Source organism: Crinia signifera, chromosome 2 (assembly GCF_055691185.1).
Source record: "Crinia signifera chromosome 2, ASM5569118v1, whole genome shotgun sequence".
NCBI lineage: Eukaryota > Metazoa > Chordata > Amphibia > Anura > Myobatrachidae > Crinia > Crinia signifera.
In genome coordinates, this window is record NC_139218.1 from 338644937 (window position 1) to 338668864 (window position 23928).

The following is a 23928-nucleotide window of genomic DNA, read 5'->3' on the forward strand; positions in this document are numbered from 1 at the left end:
CTGTAGAAGTCACGTTGTGCACAGCCTGTCTGCCCCACCAGGCATCCACATAACTGAAAGTAAGGCAGCACTTCCACATTTACAAGCATTACAACATTATGAGTTTGTGTGTGTAATATATATATATATATATATATATATATATATACACACACACACATACTGTACTTACATATATATAATCCTCCCCTTGCTCTCCCCAGCCTTTCCTTCCTTACACTCCCCTCTCCCCCGCCCACCCCTGTCATGCCCCTCCCCCCCATAATGTGTAATGGGCATCACGTGTGTCAAATAATGTGTAATAATGTGTTATGGGCAACACGGTGTGTGGCTTAATGTGTAATGGGCATCACGGTGTGAGGCACAACGTCTAATGGGTATCATGGTGTGAAGCGCACTTGTAATGGGTATCACGGTGTGAGGCACAACGTCTAATGGGTATCATAGTGTGAGGCGCACTTGTAATGGGTATAACGGTGTGAGGCACAACGTCTAATGGGTATCACGGTGTGAGGCGCACTTGTAATGGGTATCACGGTGTGAGGCGCAACATGTAATGGGCCTTATGGTGTGTGGCATAATGTGTAATAGGCATCACTTGTGTCAAATAATGTGTAATGGGCATCACTTGTGTCAAATAATGTGTAATAATGTGTAATGGGCATCACGGTGTGTGGCATAATGTTTAATGGGCATCATGGTGTGTGGCATAATGTGTATTGGGCATCATAGTCTGAGACGTAATGGGCATAACCGTGTGAGGCACTACATGTAATGGGCATTATGGCATGTGGTATACTATGTAATGTCTGTGTGACGTGTAATAGGCATTACGGTGTCAATTTTAGGTGCGCACACTGTCTCTATGGTCCCTATTTTACAAAAATTTGTCAAGCCCTGTCCCTGTTTTTTGTATTCTGAAGTGCATATACATAACTAAGTCACCTATTTAGTTTGTATTGATACCCATAGGCGGTGATAGACACGCCCAATAGATGGTGATGGACACGCCCCCCCCCCCCAATGTTGCACCCCCTAAGAAAATGGGCTGCGCACGCCTATGGGCAAGTATGATATATATTAGATATGAAGGATGAAAGGTAGAAATGTTTAAAGTGCAATAGTGTGCTTACATTGGGCCTGCATTAAGTAGATGTGGTTAGTTAATTGTTTAATGAGAAAAACTTGTATAGTGCATGGGTGAGTATTGTGTGCTGGTGTATGTATTTTAGCTATTGTGCGTGCTGATTGGTGTTGAGAATGTTGGTCCGCTAAGCTGCAGCCCTGCAAGACCTGAGAGTCAATTATTTCTTGCAAATGTTTTTCAGCCCAAGCACTGCAAGTGTACACGCAAGGTTGCAAAAGCCACCACTCAGCAGTTTTGGTCAAATCCCTTGTATACACCCAGGTTTCCACCCATTTTTGCCTTCTGGTGAAGCCGTGCCCATAGAAACACCCACATCACGCCTTCATTTTATGACTCGTTCACAAGCGGATTTCTGTGCACAAGCGTGCGAGCGTGCACAGACTCTGAAACCTGCACATGCGGACTGCGTCAGTTATGCATGCGTGCAAATTCACATGCAAGCGTATCAACCAGAATAACCTCCATAGTGTAGGGAGGATCCACACTTAGCACATATAAACATGCATGTTCTAATATGTAACTAGCACTCCCTCTCGGAGCCATTGCTTCAAACGCTAGTCTGTTACCTTGTCATTGCATCTGTGTTTGTGCAGGTGTGAGAGCAAGAGATGTAGTTTCACTCACTGCCACCAGATGGCAGTGTTTCAGAGCCACACAATCAGACACTAGACATATAGCTGAGAAATGTGTTGGCTGGTTCCCCCAGGGGCTGTCAGAGCTGTGTGTACTTTGTGTTGTGTGGCACCTGGGCATCACACTTCAAGAAACTAGCCAATGAGAGTCTGGGCTGTCTCTAATCATCCTTCTGCAGGAGTTTATGTAATATATATTGAGTATGAGAAGGAGCATAAAAAAATCAGCAAAAAGCACAGACTTTATAAAGGCATATGGTCATTGGGTCTACTGCAAGATGGTCGACACCATTAGGTTGACATGGGTCAAGGTCAACATGGGTGTAGGTCTTCATGGGTTTAGGTCGACAGGTCATTAGGTCAACACAAGCATTAGGTCGTCACGGTCAAAAGGTCAACATGGGGATTTTCACTGTTTTTTGAGCCGACGTGCTGACAGGTGGACTGTGTCCTATTTGCTTGTGTTCTCTCCCTCCTCTTCTCCCTGGCGACAGGTGTCGCAGGCACAGTTTACCCCACAGGTAGGCCCCCCAGCCCCCCCCCCCCCCCCCCCCGACCGGACACTACCAGTTCCATTTTTTTTACCCATAGCCCAATATATAAGGCCTATCCTGAAAACACGGTCTGATGGACAAACTTAAAAAGATGCCAGGAAACTCTGATGGCACGTACTGTATATTATCATTGGAACATGTTCGAACCTAGAATAATGGAGATCTATGCATCGTGTTTCTACATACAATGGAGCACTTGTAAATCCTGCTGCTGTGTTTGTATTTGGCTCAATAAAAGGAGAAAACATGTAACTGAAAAAATAAATTTTGTACTGTTTAGTCTTTCCTATATTTAGACATATGGACATACTTTCCAAGCACATTGCCTTATTTTCATGGAAGTCTTCCAGGAGGCATGCTAGTAGTGCTGCAGAAACTTAATGGGTCAGCAGGGGTTAATCCAATCCCATTGCTGGCCCAGTGCGCTCCTGGTAATGGGCAGTGGAACACATGCTGCTATCTGTATAAACACACCACAGTGGGATAGGAGCGTGCTAGAGTCGAGATACAGTGCACTACAGTTCAATGCCACTACATTTCAGGAATTCTGGCTGTGTAGTTTGTGGTTTCACTTTTAAGTGCACAAACGGGAGCATGAACCAAAAAAACTGATTCCTTTGATCACTAACTTTTACTTCTCGCAGTAACACGTTGGTAAACAAAGGAACTGTGTATTTCCTGCTTATCTTAGAACTAGGTTTCAGAGTTAATTCAGCACATTATTTTATTATACATGAAATACAGCTTCCAGGTCTAACCTTAGGAGCTTGATTCATCACAGTGTCTGAGATCGCTCACTGGAAGGTGAATCAGCCCCATGTAATGACTAAATGTAGTTATGTCTCATTCGTGGTCATTGTCCTCTCCAGACACAAAATATACAGCTGAGTTTTATCATAGTTAAACACTAATGTAAGATTAGGCTGAATAACGCTACATTTATTTTATGACTTCTTCACTTGACAGCCAGGCTTCCTCACTTCCGTTGTCTCACTGGAAAATTCCAGGTGATTTTAATTAAAGCTGCAGCCATTTAATGGACATACACAGGGCAATGTAATTAGAGGCCCTTTGGGAGGCTTTAGGACTTCGGGCTAGACACAAACACAGCAGTGGTTTATTCGTGATGGACTTTATTATGTTTTCCAGCAGCACTCCCAAGAGTTGTGCCTATATCTCTCTGTTCCTATGTCAGAGTGGTTAAAGCTTAGGAATGGACATCGGTTTTCGATGGTATTTAACAATCATCATGTTTTTCTTCTGATGTTAGTATTTTTTACCATTCAATGGGGCAGATGTATTAAGCATTACCAAGAGATAAATACAAGGGTGATAAGGAGAGATAAACGTCCAGCCAATCAGCTCCTTACTGACTTTTTTCAAACACAGCCTGTAACATGGCAGTTAGCAGGTGATTGGCTGGCCGTTTATCTCTCCTTATCACCCTTGGATTTATCTCTTGTTAAAGCTTAATACATCTGCCCCAATGACTGCTTTCCAATTGTAGCCGCCATGAAATGATGTTGATTCAATGGACATCTGATGTTAAAATACAGCAGAATTCAGCTCAAATACCCATGGGATGCTTTTGCGCGTGCGCAAGTAGGGTTTTTTGCTTGTGCGTAAATCATATTCATATTTTTTTCCTCATTTGATGGTGAGCCTCGGACATCCTTCCCTAGTAAAGCTACTCACTTGTGCAATGATACTTTTGAGATCTGATTACTTATACCATTACACTTACCACCAGCGGCGCACTTACCTCTGCGGAGAAGTCAATGCTGTTTATTAACAACTATAACATCCAACTGAATCTGCTGGCGCTACACAAGTTCCTTTTCTCTTACATACATTGTCATCTGTTATTTTTCTATTTGTCAGGTATGTATTCGGACACTGTTGGACTGATTTGGATGAAACCAACGTGGGTTGATTGGGTCCAACTTAGGTTCATGGCCACTAAGAAATCCAATTCTAACCCCTTGGGGGTCCTGGGGGCTCACAAATACTGTATGTTCTGGCACTACACAAAGTGGTCAGGGAAGCAAGATATGACAAAGTTGCATAACGTAGAGAGGGTAGAGGACATGTGGTTTAAGAAAATAAATGTGGTCAGATCCAGGAGCCATTCACAGAGCTGGACACACCATGGGCGAGGGGAGCATGTTCAGGGACTTCCGCTGGACAGATGTGGATGAGAACTTCAGATGACACTAGGAAGCCACCTCCTGGGTCTGATAGAAGAGCCGTCAAGCTTAAAACAAGAGAAGGATAAAGTTTGTTTGTTTTTTCAAATTTCATTTTCCTGGAATTAAATTAAACAATTAGTGCTGAGGGGGGAAGTACCCATTACTCCTGACTTGCAGTGTGGCTGTCCTAAATTCCAGAGGTGATATGTGCAAAATGTCCCAGACAAATGCAGAACTAGTATTTTGACATTAGAGTTTGGATACTGTTGTTCATGTCTAGTAGCCAGGCATTTATACCGTTTATTTACAGTTGGGATTAGCCAAGCGTTATCTCCGTATCCACTGCCAAAAAGCTCCACTATCTCTGGCATCCGCAATCCTTTTTATCTTGAGCTAAAGGCCAACACTGTAGTAATCTTGGTCATGCATCAGTCTGACGTCAGAGTGATAAGTACAGGGGCTGGCTGTCCCTCTTGCCATATGCAGAGAATGTCTGAAAGAAATTACTCCATTCATGTCTCCATTCACAGAACAATGACCTACTATGCGCTAGCAACACAACAATGTCACTGGTTTGTTTTATTATGGATACTGTAACATTTAGTAGGGAATTCTTTTTTCCTGTAGTATTTACGTGTGCTACATGCCAAGAGGTCATCTACAAAACCAGGAGCAGTTATAGGGCGGGATGTACTAAGGGGAAAATGCGGTAAAACCCCTGCTTTACCACATTTTCCTATGTACTATTACCCGGCCGCACCAATATTGCCGGGCAGGCGATACCCTATAGAAGCCTATGGGCTTCTTTTTGCCGCCTCCGCCGCAACCCCACCGCCTCGCCGACCCCCCCTCTCTCCCTCCCTTGGGCTTACCTTCTTACAGGCCCTCCTGGACCCCGGAAGGTAAGCCCTTCCTCCCCCTAGCAACACGGCCGTACGTCCTTCCTGCTGCAGGGGGGCGGGGGGCGCCGGGGACAGCTACACTGAGCTGTCCCAACTGCCGGGGGAAAGCAGGCTCCCAGGAGGTGACGGAGACCACCACCGCGATGCCAGCCGCGTATGTTAGTATGGCCCAGTTCGGGGGCATGGAGAAGGGCGGCGATGAAAATGAATACATCCCGCTCATAATGTCAATATATACAGTATATACAGCCAAATCCGTTACTCCTCTGGAAGATGACAAAGCATACCTTGCCAAAGTGCCCTCCTAAGAGCTCGCACTCCGAAATACAAACTAGTTAAGCAGTAGGCAGCACTCGAAGACTTTCATATGGTGAAGCCAATCGGTGATTTTAAGTTTTGGTGTCCAACAGCCCCTTCACCAGGAGGGGCCTGATAAAGGGGCTATTGGACCATAACATTTTGAAAGAAAAAACAGCTAATTTCAGCATATGAAAGTCTTGGGCACTCCAAGCCTTTATTGAATACTTTCCCCTCCAGAGTCCCATGTCAGAGGCAGCAGAGCTGAACAAAGCATCAATTTCATACGCACTGGACTTTGACACAGCATTAAGGCCCTGATTCATAGCGGATACGGTCACTAGGTCTACAAGCTTTAGGTTGACAAGCATTGGGTCAACATGCCTGAAGGTTGACATGGGGTTAGGTCGAAAGGGCCATTAGGTCGACACAAGCATTAGGTCGACATGGGGAAGGTCAACAGTCAAAAGGTCGACATGGGGTTTTTCTTTTCTTTAGCCGACGTGCTGAAAGGCGGTGTTTCATGCCATACCATCCACTAGGGCTTTGATGGCTAACCTTGACACTCCAGATGTTGTTGAACTATACATCCCAGCATGCTCTGCTACAGTTTTACTATTTGTCCTTTTTATATTTATATTGATATAATTTTTTTATATACAATAAATTGTTGGATCAACACAGTGGGCTCTCTATATTTTCTTTTCTTTTTACTATTTGGCCATGCTAAAACTGAAACAGGGCATACTGGGATATGTAGTTCAACAACAGCAGGAGTGTCAAGGTTAGCCATCACTGCACTAGGGCATAGTGGGAGAATAAGATGTGTGCTGATTGTAGCGAGGCACCATGTGAAAAGCATGTGGAGCGCAGAGAGGGGACGCGGTGCTATGCTAGAGTGTCTATGTTGACTGTGTCAACATTCTGGTAAAAAGTTAAAAACCCCATGTCGACCTTCCCCATGTTGACCTAATGATTGTGCCGATGTAATGACCCTGTCGTCCTAACCCCATGTCGACCTTCAGTCATGTCAACCTTCATGCATGTTGACCTACTGGTGTCGACCTAATGCTTGTCAATATAGTTCTTGTCTATCAAATGATCCATACCCATTCAGTCCTGTTTGCTAGGCTGTGCATACTTACAGTGTAGCGAACAAATAAGCGCCGCCTGCCGCCCCCATCTCATCGCTAGCATGCACACCCATCACATACGGCTGGATGGAGGCTGACCATTCAATGATTTTTTTCTCCATTCTTGGATAAAAGTAATTCTATACTTACTTATATCCTAGATGACGATGGCTTAAAAGGGGCAGGAGATATTTTTACATATTGATGATCATCCATTGTATTTGATTTATTAGCCTGTGGGCCAATCAAAACATGTGGGCGGGGCTTCACAGGGGTGGGGGGCGGAACTATGCTCCGTGTCCCGGCACTTTAAAAAAAAAAAGCAAAACATTGTTTTGCTGTTCCATCGATGGAGGCAAACCATCTGGTTCTCCCCCATCGATGGCAAAAGTATTCTACATCGGCCATGAACCATCGATGATTTTGAATCATTGATGGTTGATGGCCATCCTTAATTCACACAGGGATTCTGCACATGCGCAGACCTCCCAACATCGAAAACGGGGCCGAATTTGAACCCACAAGAATGGGTTTGCAATGGACCCTAAGTTCTAGTGACCCTAGAGCTCACAGTCCCACTGCGTTGCTGGCTAAAGAGGAGGGGTGCCCACAGACCTCCTCCTCTCCTAAGAGGCCCCTGCCCATGATGTATTACTAGAATTGACCCAACAATCAGGACACTGCAGCAGCGATGCTCTTATCCGGTCACCGCCATCTCTGGCTGAAGCGCACATGCATCACCTTTATTTATATTTTTGGGTACTTGCTTAGTTTCATGGCGAAAGATATATCGTATGCAATGTCGGCTGATATGATGCGATTTTTTACCTGTTCATAACCCCACTATCCACTACGCATGGAGTTGATTTTATATAGTGTGGAGAGCGCAGTAATCCGGCTGGGAAGCGGTCATCTATTAGAATGAACTTAGGTCTAGTCATTAGGTCGACCCCACTAGGTCGACTGGCAGGAAGGTCGACCTGAATAAGGTCGACATGGGCCAAGGTTGACATGACCTAAGGTCGAATTTGCATAAAGGTCGACATGAGGAAGGTCGACTGGTCATAAGGTCGACATGGGGTTTTTCTGTTTTCTGAGCCGACATGTGCCGACAGGCGCTATTTCATGCCCTACCATCCACTAGGGCGTGGAGGAGGTTATTAAAGCTGTGACGAGCGAAGCGAGCGATGCGAGGGTCCGATTCTCATTGCCTACTGTGTCCAATGTCGACCTTATGACCAGTCGACCTTCCTCATGTTGACCTTTATGCAAATTCGACCTTAAGTCATGTCGACCTTAAATCAGGTCGACCTTCCAGCCAGTCGACCTAATGGGGTCGACCTAATGACTGTAGACCTAAGTTCATTCTGACAGATGTACCGATTCCATCCGGCTACGCTCGCCACACTATATAAAATCAACTCCATGCGTAGTGGGGTTATGAACAGATAATAAATTGCATCGAATCGGCCAATATCGCATACGATATATCGGCCGCCCTGAAACTAAACAAGTACCTATTTTGTTTTAGTGCACTTGTGCAATTTCCCCCTACGTCCCAAACACCACCGCACAATAATGATCGTGGGAAGATTGATACTACTGTAGCAAACATTTACTTTAATAAATCATTGAAGCCAAACCTGGTTTGGGTGTGGTATGGTGGTCCAACAATTGTGATCCCGGCGGTCAGTATCCCGTCATCAGAATCCCGACGGCCGGTGCTCCGACAGGGGGTGAGCGCAAAGAAGCCCCTTTGCAGGCTCGCCACGCGCTCGCCACGCTGCGGGCTCGGTGGCTTGCTTCTCTCGACACAGGTTCTATTCTCCCTCTATGGGGGTCGTGGACCCTCATAAGGGAGAATAGCCCATGTCAATTGGGATCCCGACTGTCGGGCATTTAAACAGTCGGGATTCCGATGTCGGAGTACATCCGGCACCAACCTGGTTTATCCTGTCACACTAACTCTGTTTTGTATTTTTGTCTGTGCAGTGCTGGAAACATTTGTGGAACCTTATAAATAAAGGCTACTAATAAGAATGATCAATGCTATTAAGTTAACTTGCCAAATGGAGGCTATTAGTTATTACAGTCTGAGTTTATTCTGTTCATTAGCCCCTCTTCCACTCCTATTAGGTCTCGTCTTATCCCCATGTGACTTTGATGTGACACCAGAGCACCTTCCTGGCCAGTCACACGTATGATTTCATTAGCAGTTACCAGAAACAAAGCAGGTTAGGGTAATTGCGTTAGGCATCGGTCTGGGAGAGTTTGGGTTATTAAGATGCAAAATGAGAGAGAAGAGAAAACACACACAAGAGGCCTAATTACATCCACATCCAGCAGTAAAAGGATCTGTTGAGTGCACAAAAAGGAGGTGGGGAGAGAGGGGCTGCCCAGGCACACCCCTCCTCTCTGTAGGGAACACCCTGCAGCTAATTTTAGGAGGGGCTATTCTCTTCATTGGAGTAGTTTTTTTTTTCTTCTTGGTTTTTCAAAGTGAGTTTGCATCCCAGCAGCCAGGTCCCACTTCACATGGTCCCATACCCCGGCCGCCAGCAATAGCAGCTAGCCATGCAGTGCCCAAGGGAGACACGATCCTGCCTGTCACTCTGCCTCCTGGTCACCTTCGCCTCGGTCCGTGGATTTAACTTGGATGTGGAGCAGCCTGCGGTGTACACTGGACCTGAGGGCAGCATGTTCGGCTTCTCGGTGGACTTCTACCTTCCTAATAGACAGAGGTGAGTGTCATGGGGCACCCCTTCCATGCCAGGCATCCTCCAGTTCTCCTGAGCCCCTATGGCAAATGAGTTCTTATGATTGAGCTGTGTGGCTGTTGCATATTGTTTGTCAGATTTGGTTCTATTCATTCTTAGATCGTTCGAATGAAGAATCTCCCCAAACTTTTTTTTCTTCTCTTTCTGTTTCTCCTTTTTTTGCTACTAAGTAGCTGCTCCCGCCCCAGCCAGAATCTGTTCCGCTACACACTCCCTTCCATATCCTCCTCTCCCCCAATATACATTCTCCTCTCCCTCTCTCTCTTTCCAGCTTCCTCTCCTCTATTCCAAGTGCTCGCCCTGTACCTTGCTTTCCCCCCACTATCCCACCCCCTTCTCTGTTCTTTCTACATTCACACTCTTGTATGTCTCAGCCCCCCTCGTATTGCAGCTTGGCAGCCGTAAAACTCCTATGCAGTCATATCTTTTGTGTCTGGGCTGGGAAGGGGGATCCTGCTCGCCCATCTGGATGACATTACCTGCTGATGACCCAACTCCTGGTTTCCTGTAGCTTTAGGTGCAACTGCAGTTAGAGATTGAGGCAGGAGAAATGTACTAAATACTGACTGATTTCTTAATAAGTGCGAGGCTGGTTAATCTGCTGCTCTGTGTGGAGGATTGCTGTATTGGATACAGACCCATTAAGGCTAAAGTACAGTAGTGTCTGGCTGCCCCCTCTGGCAGCATGCAGGTTAATGGGTGGGATTTGGTTTGTCTTTACCCAGGGCTATGTTAAATCAATGCTGCATTGTGTCTTGGGGTAGGTACAGTACCCCCACCCCAGGTGGGATGAGTGCTATTCACACCTCATGTTAATGAGGTTTTTAATGTGGAAAGATTGTGTCCAACTCGTGTGTGTGTTTCCTGCCAAAAGCACCCAGCCTTCAAACTGTACACTACAGTATCTGTCTATATATCTCATGCTGTAATTAGACCTTCATGAAATGTGATTGCTGCATGAGCCTTAAGGTGCATACACACTGTACAATTTTTTTTTTTTTTGACCAATTTGTTTGAAAGACATTTCCATTGAACCCAGTGTCCTGGACACAGTTTATAGGCTATTTTTGAAAGATATCCAAATTGAGCTGCATGCACAGTTGACGAACAACCTTGATGAACAACTGGCTGGTATGCACATCATCTTTCGTCGTTCGTCTGTCGACAACATCTTTCGTCCAGGACACTGGGTTCAATGGAAATGTCTTTCAACCAAATTGGTCAAATAATTGTACAGTGTGTATGCACCTTCATTATACTTGGCATTATTTTTAAATAAGAATTGGGCAGCATGATTGCTTACGTTCTAAATTGCATCAATCACTGCTCTGTGATCACCTGCTTATATAGCACTTCAGTAAAAATAAAATACATCCTTGGAGCAACATATTGTATAAAATAGTTTTGCTGTTTGTATATACCATGCATTACCAGCCATTTCCCAGTACAATTGTAATGGCAGCCCCCTTTGGCAGCAATGAATGAAATGCTGGTTACAGAAATAGAATAATCCAGTATCTTACTATTCACACACATGGAAATAGTTTTATTGCTTACCCTGTTAATGACCACTTCTCTGAATTACCTTGGAGGATGTACAGCCTATTGATACTGGTCGCTAATGTAAACTGTACAAAGTCCCTTTTAGGGTTTGCTGCAGAGCTGACAGTATACCTGGGTTAGGATCATACTGTAAACTGCGCAGTAGAGGATGCATGGCAAACTTCCTAGATTACAATGCATTTTTTTCCTGAGTTCAGTTTATATTTAACTTTAAACTAGATCCTTTTTTTTATTAACTGTTAGTTATATAGCGCACACATATTCCGCAGCGCTTTACAGTAAATATTAGAACATTCACATCAGTCCCTGCCACAGTAGAGCTTACAGTCTATGTCCCCTACCATGAAGATGGGATGCTGCTTTGGGCAACCAATCAGATTGTATCTATCTTCTATCTAGAAGTTGCTAAATAAGCAGTAGAATCTGATTGCTATCTTCAATAGAACTCCCATCTCAGTACATTTCCCCATTAGTGTCGACATGGTCTAATAGTGTAAAGGCCCCCATACACTAGGGCGACTTGTCCTTAGGACAAGTCGCCCCCGACTTCCCCCTGAGCTTCCCCGGCTGCTCCCCGGGGGAGCTTGATTAGATTGGCACTTGATGTGCCATTTTTTACATGTGATAAATCGTCTCGATTTATCACATGTAAAAAACCCGGGGAGCAGGGGGGGGGGGGGGGGGCTACAGAGGTGGGAGCAGGGGGGCTGGGGACGCTGCGGGGGACACGTCTGTGTCCCCCGCTACTGGGGACGCTGCGGGGGACAGCATCTGTGCGAGGCGGTAGAGGGAGCAGGGGGGGCTGGGGACGCTGCTGGTGACACGTCTGTGTCCCCCGCTGCTGGGGACACGTCTGTGTCCCCCGCTGCTAGGGACGCTGCGGGGGACAGCGTTGAGGCGGTAGAGGGAGCAGGGGGGGCTGGGGACGCTGCGGGGGACACAGGCGGCATAGAGCCGGGCAGGGGGAGCCGGCCGGGAGCTGTCAGTAATGAATAAAAAAAAAAAGCCCATACAATGAATGGGCAGCCTGTGATTGGCTGCTGAGCGCTCTCTCAGCCAATTGCTGACTGGCTGAGAGAGCGCTCAGCCAATCACAGGCCGCCCATTCATTGTATGGGCTTTTTTTTTTTTATTCATTACTGACAGCTCCCGGCCGACTCTATGCCGCCTGTGTCCCCCGCAGCGTCCCCAGCCCCCCCTGCTCCCTCCACCGCCCCACTAGGTCCCAAGTCGGGTGGTCGGACGTGCAGCAGGTCCGACCACCCGACGCAGATCCGATGCGCACGGGACCGCGCATCGGATCTGAGGGGACATCAAAACTAGCAGATTTTGGTCCGTTTTCGGCCAGATCCGACTGATCTGGCTGAAATCTGACCAAAATCTGCTAGTGTATGGGGGCCTTAAGAGTGTAGATGTTATAACATTATATTTGTACAGTAGATCCAAACTTTCTGTTGAAACTTCTAAAATGGTATCTAGCATTTTGTTGCGCATTGGCATATGGGAAATGGTTATTAGGTCGACATGGGGGTTTTCACTGTTTTTTGGGCCGACGTGCTGATAGGCGGTATTTCATGCCCTACCATCCACTAGGGCGCGGTGGTAGAATAAAATTAGTGTGCCGAGAGCAGCGAGGCACCGATCCCCGTCGCATGGCGACCGCACTGTGCACTTTATCCTGTGTCCATGACGACACGACATTGACATGGGTCGACATCGTTCAACTTTCATTGTGTTGACTTAGTGAACGTTAACACTTACAATGTTAAAGTAAACCTGTCCTTAAGCCCAAACTAATGTGTCGACATTGTAAAAATGCCAACATCCTGACCAGAACGCAATGTTTCATGTCAAAGCAGCTCTTTTATTACTAATGCTGTAGAGCTGAAGCGCTGTCTGTGCTTAGAACCACTTTAGTACCTGTAATATTCCATTTTTAGTGTCCTACTGAGGCTCCCGGATTACATGAAATGTCTGTAGGAAGAATTGGACTGTCCTTGTGGGTTCTGTGTTTGAAGTGGTAGAGAATAATTGAACCCCATTCTGTAATCTTATGCCACAAAATAACATGCTTGAGGGATGGGAGGAGATCTTGAGCAATTATTAAATGGCAGTTTGTTGGTTGTGTTTTATGCATTAAAGTAGGTCCATGAATAAACTTGTAAATGTGATGTGTCTGCAGAACACAAAGCAAGCCTACCCTGAGGAACATATTGGGATTCCTAGGCTGCTCATCACTGGTTTTCATCTGAATCTCCCCTCTGTATAGAGAATGAGTAATGACGCACACAGGCATGTCCCAGACCTTTAAGGTCGTTTATCTTGTGGACTGTATTCTTGCCGCCTTGTAGAGATCAAGAAGACTGCAACTCTTCATCATGTGGTACTGGTGCATGGACTTTGACAGAGCAGTAAAACATATGATCCTAATTGCTGTACCGTTTCTTTGAAAATTTACTTGGTTATCAAAATAGTGATTGATTTAATCACCTGGCCCTCCTTATCTCCCCCCCCCCCCATAGGCTAGACATTCCTGCAGCAATTATACATTGCCCCTGATCTCTGCTGCCCTCTTCCCTCTTTTTCCCTAAGCTATCTCCATACTCCCTTCGATGGCACCTCGGTTTATGCCACCCTGTTACTTATATCAGGATCACCTGCTGATATGTTTATATACTCTGAACCTGACATACACGGTCTTGAACCATTTCAGTTTACGTGTTTATGTACTCTGTAACTGGGCCCTGCAGATCACTTGTGGCGCTATATTGATGATGATATAACAGCATTAAGTGAGTGACCAAAGGAGCCATTCGCGGCTGGTCAAAGGGTGTTTAGTATTCTATGGAACAGTACAGACTGATCGGGAAGACTTATGCCTGGTACACAGCAGGACGACTAGGGCCCGATCCACTCAATCTAGATCCAATGCCGACCAATTGGATGTAGATTGTAGGTAGATTGGGCCCTTTTTTTCCCTGTTCTGGTCCGATTCCGATGCGAGGCCCCGCGGGTCGGTCGGTCGTTATTCAGATCCTACCTGCTGCAGCAGGTAGGATCTGAAGAACGACCATACAGCCGGGTGCGGGTCGCCATCGGATCGGACCCGCTCAAGGTGCACATCGTGAGCGGCTCGGTCGAGACACTGACGATGTGCATCGTGAGCGGGTCATCGTGGTGTGTACCCTACATAAAGGTGCCCACACACTAGAAAGATCTGCGATCGTAAGATGTGCGCATAAATTAGCCTTGAAATCTTTTGTCCGTCCTGGACAAAAGATTTCAGGCAAGCGCACATCTTTACCAAATATTTTTAAGATCCCTTGTGCGTTCCTATGGATATTTTGTTAAATCTTCTGATCTTTCGTGCAGCACGTAAGATCAGAAGATTCAGCTAAAGATCCACGGGAGCGCGCATCGGCCCGATATCGGCCGATTATCGGTAAACATCGGATGATATATCGGACTATTTATCGGAAATCGGCCCAAAAATCGTTCTAGTGTGTGGGCACCTTTAGAATTTGCAAACACGGAAAGGCCATATTCTGGAATCTGTCCTATCGGAAGACTTCTGAGTTTTCATATTCTGCCCACACCCCCCTTCACTTTCCACTTCTATCCATTGGTATCCTGCAAGGAAGAGTGTTACTTCAGTAGCTTCAAATGAAAGTGTGTTTGGGTGAGTGGAACTTTGCCTGGATCCAATTAACTGACAAGTATATTTATGGATTGTGGGAAAACACTGGAGTACCCGGAGGAAACCCACACAGGCATCAGGAGAATATACAAACTCCACACATTTGGGGTAATCAAAACTAGGCATCAGCTCTGAAGCAGTAATGCTAACAGTTGCACCATAAGTCAGTGATGGCTAACCTTGACACTCCAGCTGTTGTTGAACTACACATCCCAGCAAGCCCTGCTACAGTTTTACTATTTGGCCATACTAAAACTTATGCAGGGCATACTGGGATGTGTAGTTCAACAGCTGGAGTGTCAAGGTTAGCCATCACTGCCTTTAATGGCCTGTAACTGTGGTTTAAAACGTACGGTTTATCATTTACTTTGAGCAATGAGTGTTTGTCTGCCCTCACAATGGCAGATGATGCCGCTTGCCACCATGCAAAGAAACTGATACATTTTGAACTTGGCCACTTGATGACAGAATGGACAAGGACATTGTGTGACTGTTCACCTCTGAGGCAATCCACTGAGTGACTGTTGGGTGATCAGATGAAGACTACACATACATAAAAATTGTGGTCCTCTTCCACATGGGGGGGGGGCTTGACAGACTTATGGGACCGCCTGCTTATTTTAGGACTGCAAACAATACAATGATTGTTTATAACAATGTAGCATGGGGGCTACTTGCAGGTCTAAAGGTCATACACTATGCTAAGGTATCGCATGCTAGCCTCACATACAATACCCTGGGAACTGACCCTGCGACTCGCATTCCATTCATCATATGCAAAATAGCTGCATCCAATGTAATGCATACGTGTTCATGCACCACTTCAACAATAAATACTTTCATTGGTGACAATCAGGACCATACTAACACATGGGCTTACTGGGCAGCTGCCCTAGGGCCCCACAGTTGTAGGGGCCTTCAAGCAGGGGTTTGCAGCTGCTGGAGTTTCTTGTGAGGCTAGTAGTGATTGCTGTCCGGCTGCATTGGTTGTGTATTACACAAAATCAGAGCTGATGGGGAAACATTCTCTACCGGCCTGCAGCCAAACAGATAATGGCTGTAAGCATGATCATTGCTGGATGGCTGATAGCAGGTAGAGAGACAGTGGGATATTATTATTATTATTATTATTATTATTATTATTATTATTATTATTATTATTATTATTTTTTATTTTACTTAAGTAGGGACCCCAGTGCATTGCTTTGCCTGGGGCCCACAATGTTGTTAAGACGGCCCTGGTGACAATCAGCACCGCTCCCCCTTGCATTGAAATTGTGTAGACAGAAGGGCCAAATCGTACTAGTTACTGTATGGCCTACCTTTAGTATTTTCTTGATATTGGCCAGGGGGAGAGAAATCCTGGCAAAAATATGGAATCAAGAAGAAATACCATAAAGTTACACATATGGAAGATTTCTCTTTCCAGTCAACGGAATCCATTGCTGTTATACTGCGGCTTCTGCCTGCACCTAGAGGCAATGTGTTGCCTACTTGAAGGGATATTTATTATATTTCACTTGTATAAATAAATATATTCCCATTGTGCTCTGTTTGCCTTTTCTATATCCACAACATGGCTCACACGTTTTTATTTTATTCTGTATATATTTTCTTTGAGGTGATTGTCTTTTACTCCTGTGATCTGGCTCTTTAGGTCCAAAATAATAGAATCAAATCCTCCCATATCCTGTTACTTTTGCTACCTGAGGACCCTGTAGCTCAGAACTTGGGTTGGGAATTGGAGGGGTTGGGGTGGTCATGAGGAGGCCCAGGAGATCCTGAAGCCTTATCTTTATCTTATCATTTGAACTTGCACCAATAACCTGATCTTTATTGTTTGGCCTTTGGCAGTAGTAATCTGTAATCCTGTATTAGAAAAGTTATACGGTCTTTAGGTTGACCCGTCAACAATGAGAAGGTCAATTTTTCACTTTTTTTTGAGCAGACATTTGCCAAAAAGTGGTATTTCCTATTTCCTAACCTACCATCCACTGCGGCATGGTGGGAGAATACAATAGTGTGCCGAGCATAGCAAGGCAACGTGCCCAAAGCACAGCAAGAAGACACTCTACATTTAGACTGTGTCCATGTGGACTGAGTCGACATTCCGGACAAAAAACTTGTGAGAAACTCGTGTCGGCCTTCTCATTGTCGAACTAATGACCCATACCCTTAGAACAGTTTATTTGTGTATGACCTTTAAATACCAATTGACATAAATGCTCTTAGTCACCATTTGATGCTTTTCTTGGAAGAAGTTATTTAACCAATGAGTTCTGCTTTGTGTTAAAATTGATGCACATTTCCCATAAACTGACACCGTTTACTGTCGTCCGAGCTGCTTTTTATAGACCTGTAAAGTATATAGTAATTGGAAGCTGATCTACCCAGTAGCAAGCCGTGATCTTGCCACTGTATATGGCTTTTTTTTTATTTTTTTTTGCTGCAACACTTACAAAGAATCGGATGAAAACTGATCTAATCTGATACAGAGATCTGTGCTTCACATAGGCGCTACTCCTGATTCTTTGCCCTCCCAGCATTGGAACGAGGGTGCCTGCGATACATTGCATGTGAAAAGACCCCATGCTATTTATCTGATGTGATCCTGATGCTCTGGAAGTTCCTCCTGGGCAGCTCATGGGGGGTCGGGTGGTCATACGCTGCTCTAAAAAGTCTGAGCAGTGTACGGCCTCCATTTTAGATAGGAATAGGGGTCTTGGGCCGAGTACACACTGGAGCGATTGACAATCATTCTGACTTCCCTGATGCTTTCTCTTGAGCTTGGAACTAGCTAAACTGCAATCTTGCTAATGACTGAACAATATTTTACATTGTTTGGATGCTAGTGATATAGTTTCTCCTGTACACACTAGAATAACCTTCATGACCTTACGTTTGTCGTTCCGTTTGCCATACACACTGTACAATAGGCAACAAATCGCTAGGTTAGATGATACATACTGTAGGCAATATGCCAGACCGATCCACTCAACAGAATGGCATTTCTCTGAGTGTGTACCCAGCTTTAGCAAAGATGTAATAAAAATGTATTCACAGAAGATATTGACATCTTCTAACTCTTCCAGAGGCTTTAACTTGCCATTTTCATACTGTGAGTTGGACAGTTGCAAGTCTTCCTTATTGCACACAGCATCTCCTCTCTAGTTCCTTCTGACTCCGGAAGCTGGATAACCGTATAGAGCTCGTTAATCAGTGAAGCGCACTCTTGGCAAAAGTGGATGGTATAACTGGCAGTATGTCCTCTTCCACAGGTCCCCAGTGGGGAGAGATAGTAATGTCCAATAACTTAATGATTTTTCCATTGGTCATCTGCAGAGATCATGACTGTATTACAAGGCCCTGCTAAATTTTAAAGGTATGGTTCCAAGCAGGCAAAGTATTTTTATTGTGAAGGGACATTATTTAAAATATTGTTTCTTTGCCAGTTGATGCAACCCCCCCCCCCCCCCCCCCGAAATACCCCCTTTATATATGCTAATAGTTTCTTTCTAAATTAAAAACCTCAGTGTAGGTTTTTCGATTGTGTGTATGTATGTATTCCAGACACTGGACTACCACGCTTCACGATCCTCTGGCATCTGTTCCCGCCAAAACAGCAAGACTCCCTGTTTTTTAATTTATTTTTATTTTTTAAGCACTATGGAAGGTATCTTTGCCCTCAATCAACGTCACAGTAGGCATGTCCCTAAATGCCTAGTGGTGTGCTAGAGGTAGTGTGACGGAAGCCAATGTCACATCCAATGCACCATCGGGAATATGTTAATGTTGGAGAGGGTGCCGGGTGAACAGGCGATGCGCACATTACTGCACCTGCAGATTCTGTGCCCAGTAGGTAGCCCATAAGCTCCAGTAATGTGCGCGTCGCAACAGGGGGTCTTGGCTGCTGGCTCCTAAGGGGACACATGTCTAGCAGGCTACCCATAATTTAAAGCATGGGGAGAACACTATCAACAACCATAAAATGTATGCAGCACTACTTAATGTACATGTGGTGTGTGGTTTTTTTTTTGTTAGGATTTCAAACCTGTATTTCTAATACAATATTAACATCTGCACCTCAGGCTTACTGTATATTTTGTGTTGGTTTGAAAGTTGACATCAGCTGTCACATTCTAAACTCTGGGCCATCAGTCACTGCATGTAGCCCATACTACGGGGTATCGTTTGTGATAAGCGAGTATTCTGATTGAGCAGGAAAGAACGTTCACACCTAGGAATGTGTATGGTTATGGCCACGGTGCTGGGACATACAGGGTTAAAGGCTTAAATGTGTGTGTCCAATATGGAGGCTTGGATCGTAGTTGTGTCCTTCCTTCCTTCCTTCCCCTTTTTATTTTTTTTTTTTTTTTAAAACCATTTTTATTGTTTTGTAAAATAGAGCAGAATAGAAAAATATACACAACAAATGTCATAAATATATGAATACAGTTGTATGACAAGTTTTCAAATGTTGGGGTATTCATACTTTTCAATAAAGATTTTATAAAGTACAAAAACAATGTCATGTCATCTCTGTAAGATCTTCTTAACATAATAGCATTATTCTAAACATCACTCTAATTATAATAACAAATGGGTAAGGTAGGGTTAGGGAAGAGGGGGGAGGAGGGGGAGGGGGGGGGGGGGAGACATAAGACAAAACCTATCATAATTTCCAGTATAAGGTTCGGTTCTCTCCATATTGTCTATCATTCTTAATAATAAATAGATCTCTCTGGGTCAACATACATCACAATAGAGTGGGGATAAAAGCTATATCTGTCGAAGAAGAAACCAGGTAGTGGACTCAAACATTTTTTGTATTTGTAATTGCACCTGCTGGTCAAGACTCAATACATAAATTTCCCATTTTTTATAAAAGCGAGGAGCCCCTTTCTCCAAATCTGATCTTAATGCTTGCCTTTCATAAAATAGGGTATTCAGGATGGATTTTTTTAACTCAGTGATAGAGGGACCAACTCCATGAATCCAATGTGTAAGAATCAATTTTTTGGCTAGAGTTAGAATAACGGTCAAAACAGGTATGATCTGGGGTTTCCTAGGGCCGAGGTCCCAGACCTGAAAACATAAAAATAGGCATGCAGTCGGGTGCTTTCGCAGTTTCAGGGAATAAATACCGTTTATATAATTGATGACTTTGTCCCAAAAATATCTAATTTTCCTACACTCCCAAAAATTATGAATGTATGAGGCATTGGATTTTTTGCACTTATAACAAGCCCCAGTATCAGTAGGGACATAGTGTGCTCTCTGCGCTGGAGCCATATATGCTCTATTTATAAATTTGGTATGAGTTTCTTGCAAAGCAGCCGACTGCAGATGCCTCATGGAGAGTGATAATTTGTTATATAAAGTATTTGGGTCTGGAAGGTCGGGGATATCCAGTAGCCATCTAGTGTGTAGTTTCTGAAGTTGGAAATCCTTCCCTGCCAAAATAAGTTCTGAATATAAATATTTGATCCTATAGCCCAGCACATAATCCGGGCGTGTTAAAGATACAATTGGGTCTGTCTGAGTGGTCAAACTCATGGAGGGTGGCTGAGACTGCACAAAGTGCCTTGACTGGAGATACATGTAAAATTGTCTGTTAGGTAGATCAAATTTTTCTACTAATTCAGGGTATGAGCGTATTGAGCCTCCCGGGTCAAATAATGTACGGACATTAGTTATACCCTTGTCTCTCCAGCCAAGGAACTCAGCATTGTCAAGTCCCGGGAGGAACTGGGGGTTCCCCCATAAAGTTGTAAATGGGGATGATGTATATTGTCTGTGCAATATTTTGTTAATTTGCCTCCAGGACCTGTAAGTGTCTCTAAATAGAACTAGATCTCTGATTGGTTTGGGTATTAACCTTATTGGGGCATGCAACAACGCTGCTGGTGAATAGGGGTGGAATAATTGTTTTTCAAGAGAGGGGGAGGTATATTCTGCCCTAGCTGTGAACCAGTCCGTGATATATCTAAAATGTGTCGCCAGAACAAATGCTTGTATGTCCGGCATGCCAAAACCTCCATCCACCTTGTTGAGTTTTAATCTAGTGTAGGGTACACGTGCCCCCTTGCCCGCCCAGGCAAATCTAAGGAACAGCGATTTGAATCTCTGCAGATCTCCCTTTCTGATTTGTAGTGGCAACATCTGAATAAGGTAGGATAACTTGGGAAAGGCTATATTTTTAATTACAGCTATCCTGCCCGTTAGGGACAGCGGCAATCCCATCCAGCCGTTCAAAAGTTTCTCAATTGATAGGTATGAGGGATTAATATTTATATTATATAGGTCATCTAGTTTTTTAGGGATTTGAACTCCTAAGTATTTAAGCGAGTGTGAGCATATGGCAAACTGAGAAGTGAAGGAGGGGGAGTTAAAGTACGCTGAGGAGGAATTCAGTGGTAGTAAGCGGGATTTATCATAATTTACCCTAAAGCCCGAAAAGGTTGAAAAACGAGATATAATCTCTTGTATAGCAGGGATCGAAGTCGTGGGATTGGCTATGAATAGAAGTATGTCGTCCGCAAAGAGACTAAGTTTAACCTCTATATTATTCAGTCTTACTCCAGTAAATTCGCTCGAAGCTCTCAGAGCTATTGCTAGTGGCTCTACTGCAAGTGCAAATAGCAGGGGTGACAAAGGGCAGCCCTGCCTGGTGCCTCTATATAGTGAAACCGGGTCCGATAAATAGTTGTTCGTTAAAATATGGGATTTTGAGTCTGAATACAATAACTTAATAGTGCGGATGAAGTCCCCTGGTAGCCCAAACCTCTCCATGGTGTCATATAGATGCTGCCATGTGACTAAGTCAAAAGCTTTCTCAGCGTCCAATGAAAGCAAAGCATGATGTCCGGGCTCCCCAGTGGACTCCACCCACTGCATGACTGTGAGGGCCTTACGAACATTAAGGACTGAGTGGCGGCCCCAAACAAAACCTGTTTGATCAAGGTGAACCAGCGAGGGAAGCTTGAGTTTGAGCCTATCCGCTAATATTTTTGTAAAAATTTTATAATCAGAATTCAGAAGGGATATGGGTCGGTAAGATCCCGGGAGTAAAGGGTCTCTACCGGGTTTGTGTATAATTTTAAGGAGGGCCGAATTAAAGTATAATGGAGGAGGTGTTCCTTGTAATATGGAATTATATAATATGGACAGGGGTTTTACAATTTTAGGGGCCAGTAATTTATAATATTCATTAGATAATCCATCCGGGCCTGGAGATTTACCTATTTTAAGTGTCTTAATCGTAGCTAATATCTCTTCCTCCGTTATAGGTGTCAATAAAGAGTTTGAGGAGTCTGAATCTAGAGTTGGATGTGTGAGAGACTCCCAGAAAGTCTCCCCTCGCTGGTCTCCCCCCGATGGTGGAGCATACAATGTCTCATAAAATTTATGAAGTGTGTCAGTAATCTGCTGTCCCGAGTGTACCACTGAACCATCTACTGTCTTAAGTGCCTGGATGACACTAGGAGGATGCTGTCCTTTCAATAAATTAGACAGCAGCCTGCCTGATCGATTACCAAATCTATGGAATCTGGCTTGTGACAGGAATGTAATTTTGGACTCCAATTGTGTTAAAAGGGCGTCAAATAAAGTCTTTTTTTCATTATATTTAGCTTTGTTGGTCAATGTTGGGTTGTTTTGAAATGCTTGGTATGCTTCGGTTAATCCCTCCTGGGCATCTAAATATAGCTTTTGGGCATCTTTTTTATATTTAGAAGTGTATGAGATAATGTTTCCCCTTAATACAGATTTAGAGGCCTGCCAAAACAATGAGGGGGATTCTTCCTCTGCCTGTATATTATTATGCTTGTATTCCATCCAAGATGCCTCTAACATATTTCTAAAGTTCTGAGTATCTGTAAGCTGCGATGGGAATCGCCACTGTCTGTTAGGGCCTTTGTCTAGCTCTGTCGCCACCTCCACCCAGCTCACCCCGTGGTCAGATAATATAATTGGCTCTAATTCAGCATTTATGACCTTCGGAAATAACGGGGCAGACATAAGAACGTAATCTATCCTAGATAAAGAGCCATGGGCGGCAGAGAGGCACGTGTATTCCCTTTCAATCGGGTGGCATGCTCTCCACACGTCTATGAGATGTAATTGGGTCAAGAGATATGTCAATCCATATTTTGGATTAGATCGCCTAGTAGAGGTCTGTATATTCCTATCTAGGATAGGGGATGCCGTGAGATTAAAGTCTCCTGCCAATATCAAGTTTTGGTGTGTAAAGGGAAGTAAGTTAGTAGCCAAATTAATGTAGAATTGGCTTTGGTTAGAGTTTGGTGCGTATATGTTCGCTAGGACATAACGGGTTCCATGTAAGGTTACATCCGCTATACAGTACCTTCCTTCTATATCAATTTGGGATGAATGGATCGTATTAGGAATATTATTTCTAATCAATGTGGCCACCCCTCTTGCTTTGGAGTTATATGGGGCAGACAGCAATACTGTCCAACCCCTCGTGTTTAATTTAAGCATTTCTGCAGGGACCAAATGCGCCTCCTGTATAAATACCACATCTAAGGCTAATCTGGATAGGTACAAAAGTATTTTTTTGCGTTTAGCCGGTGAATGAAAGCCCCCAACATTAAATGTGCCAAATTTTAAAGAGATCATTTATCTACCGAAAGAGGTGATACCTTACAGGCCCTGGAGGTCAAAGCGTCATCCGTGAGATCCAACATGTTAGGTGTTCTATACTCAAGAGAACTGAAAAGACAATTTGACATTAGACAGGTTCTGAAACATGAAGGGAAAAACATGAAGGAGAGGAGGGGAACATATAAACAAACAGCAACAACAAAAACAAAAAGGCGGTCATTTCTGGCTACCATAACATTTCTATTTAGTACTTTCCGGTTATTAACGAGTGTGGCAAGATCAGGCATAGGACCCTAGATCCGAACCAGCGGCTTCGGGGTCCCCCCAGCCCTGCCAAACAAATAAACAATAACACCAATACGGTGTTGGATCAGATATCATCAACCTTTAACGCTCTAACTTAGGTATTATC

The 23928-nt window shown here is 44.3% G+C and overlaps 1 protein-coding gene across 1 annotated transcript in view; it reads left to right on the forward strand.

The window, feature by feature from the left end:
- The first annotated feature begins 9295 nt into the window (after positions 1–9295).
- The window catches only part of ITGA5 (integrin subunit alpha 5), a 78402-nt gene continuing 63769 nt past the window's right edge, over positions 9296–23928 (forward strand). The window contains exon 1 of the mRNA XM_083169533.1: positions 9296–9595. Coding sequence (XP_083025659.1) covers positions 9429–9595 — 167 coding nt within the window. The 5' untranslated portion in view covers positions 9296–9428. The remainder of the gene's footprint in view (positions 9596–23928) is intronic.